The 2,785-nt window shown below is 31.7% G+C and overlaps 1 protein-coding gene across 1 annotated transcript in view; it reads right to left on the bottom strand.

The window, feature by feature from the left end:
- Positions 1–1,323: 1,323 nt before the first annotated feature.
- The window catches only part of LOC110030183 (V-type proton ATPase subunit a1-like), a 20,466-nt gene continuing 19,004 nt past the window's right edge, over positions 1,324–2,785 (bottom strand). The window contains exon 6 of the mRNA XM_020732780.1: positions 1,324–1,952. Within this exon, the coding sequence (XP_020588439.1) occupies positions 1,748–1,952 (205 nt within the window). The 3' untranslated portion in view covers positions 1,324–1,747. The remainder of the gene's footprint in view (positions 1,953–2,785) is intronic.

Below are 2,785 nucleotides of genomic sequence, written 5' to 3'. Positions count from 1 at the left end.
TGTCCCCCTATATATTTACTATATGACTCTTATCGTGCAACATTTTGTCCCATCCAGGTTCAAGAGGTGAAACATTTTGTCACATCTAGATTCAAGAGACAACCCCCATGACGTTGATATTTTATTATACATACACTTGGTTATCATCTTCAAGCCTGCGTAACTTCTCAACATCATTTGTAACAAGCCTAACTCTCACCTATCTTGAGGAGAAAATATTCCATAAGGAGTCCTGATATAATTTCATATGAGGATGATAATATCAAAATAACACCACAATGTTACCAATAATACCTCCAATAACACCATCTACATCTAATCCGAATGTAGATCATCCGGATGTAATAATTTTTCGATCTTGAGAGCGTTCGCACATGAGCACACTTAAATTTTGAGTTATGCCTTGATGTTTAAGAGTTGACCTTCGTTCTCTGTAAGGGTTTCACAATTCACACATCACAGAAAATGAAGCTCACAAGGGACAGATGAAACTATAATACTTCAGAAGATTAGGACTGCTAAGACATAAATGCTGGCAATGTTTATGGAAGCAGAAGTATGAACTGAAAATCTCAAATCAGTAATTAAAAAATTTCTAGGGGCAGTTACAAACATAGCACCCGAAAGATTGATATTTACAAATCTAGCACTCTCTTTCATCCATTTTTCAAATTCTCACTCAAATATCAAAATTCATGATAAAAACCCAACCCATATTTTTCATCTTTATCACATTCTCAATGGTTTGATCGTGACACGCATAAATACATCGATTTGGTAATTCAAAATTATCACATGGGTGCTAGATTTTAAAAATAACAATGTTTCGGTGCTGTGTATGTGATAATCCCAAATTTCCATCTCATGCATATGAAAAGTGATATACATGTAAAAATTTAAGTTAAAAGTGTTAGATATGTAAATAAATGAGAATTAAGAGTTATGTATGCAAATCTTTCTATAAAAATTTAAAAAGTAGAGCCCCTTCAGTCTTGTAAATGCTGCAAACATTACAAACCGAACTACTGCAGCAGAAATTTCTCATGCAACCCCAGCATTGTACAACAGCATCATATAATAGTTATACAGGTCAGTACAAGGAATATAACCAGGAGATTATTATAGAGAAAAAAACAAACTTCTGAGATTATAGCCATAAAAGAAATCATGAAAAAAAGGGAGTTTTTACTGAACAATCACTTATACTGACCTGTATAAGTTTGGGTGGTCAATCCATTATATTTAAATTCTGGTGGGCTGTATGTAAAAATAAAAAAATAAAAAAAATGCCATTTCTAGAGAGGCATACCAGTACAAATAAAAAATAAAATGGCAACATGAGACTGTATAAATTAAAAAGAAAAAAAAAGGTTCCACTAAGAGAATAGGTCAATCAATCATAAGGAGAGGAATGAAAAAAGAAAGAGAGACTAAAAATTGGAGAGTTCAATATTGCTATTGGTGTTAAGATAAACCTTTCCTAGAAGATACAGAAAATAACCTGAATACGAAATCCATCCTCTGTCAAAATGGCGATTTCCGGGCCTATAAATGTACAAATAATCTCTTCCAGCAGCTAAGTTTCGTTCCTACGGCGAAAATCTCGAAACAAGGTTCGTATTTTCTAAAGTAGAGATGATGCATATATGTTCCTTTTGCAGCTTATTTACCTTTTACTTTTTGTAATTCTCTCTTTTCTGTAGGATTTACCAGTAAGAATCAAAGGCTGTAGCAGAGGAGTCATTGGTCATTCTTCCTCATTGGCCAACGAGGAGAATGAAAATGGCTTAAATTTATAGCCATCACCATGGTAGAACTTGTTCATAAATTCAACCCAGTGAAGACGAAGAGCATGGAGGAACGCGCTCAATGTTTCCATCATGAGCAATATGAATGCTGTTGCAAATGCGAAGACAGCAAGTCCGACGAGACGAATTACGATGCTGTTGTACCTGTTAAAATAGATTAGTGAATCCCAGGCTTTTACAGAGAAGAAATCAAAGCAACAATCGTGTAACCATAGTGAAAAGCAATTCCGAATCTGATAATTGAATGATTATAGAAGGATGTAGAATTTGAATAACTGAAGAATTTCAATGTTATAAATCTGATAGTCTAGTTGATTTTGATTAAAGAGTACTGACATGACAGTTTAGTAGGAATTTGTTATGCCATTTTGGCCAAACGCTAAAGCATTAAATTTTAATTCCATGTTTCTAGCTCAGATACCAGCTATGATACATAAGCACTCCTAATTAAGAAGTAGAGCAATGTCGGATATGTATCGGATACATACATGGCTCCGACACATGTCGGACACGGTATAGAAGTGTCCAATTTAAAAAATATTAAAAAAAACAAGTGTGTTCTAAAGTAATGAATTAAAAAATTCTAAAAATATATTTTTAAGATAAAAAATTTAAAGACATTTTTTTAATTAAGAGTTAAATTAATCTTGATGTAATATAAGATATTTAGTGCTTAATTTTTTATATTATAAACTAAATAACGTCTATGGATTTCTTAGCTTTTGAAAGTTAATATTATTTTATTTCTTGTTCTCTTCTTTACTGTTCTTAATGTTCTGTTTATTTAAACTTTATTTATGTTTTATAATTTATATCAGGAAGGTTTACATATACACTTCTCAATGCATTAGTATTTATATATCTATAAGTTAATCTTTGATTTTTATACATATCCCACTTTATCTATGCATGAAAATATATATTTCACTTTTAGAAGTTAAAATAGTGGTATTTTAGATGTGATATGAAAGATTTGG

Source organism: Phalaenopsis equestris, unplaced genomic scaffold (assembly GCF_001263595.1).
Source record: "Phalaenopsis equestris unplaced genomic scaffold, ASM126359v1 Scaffold000670, whole genome shotgun sequence".
NCBI lineage: Eukaryota > Viridiplantae > Streptophyta > Magnoliopsida > Asparagales > Orchidaceae > Phalaenopsis > Phalaenopsis equestris.
This window is presented reverse-complemented; position numbering and strand designations above follow the sequence as displayed.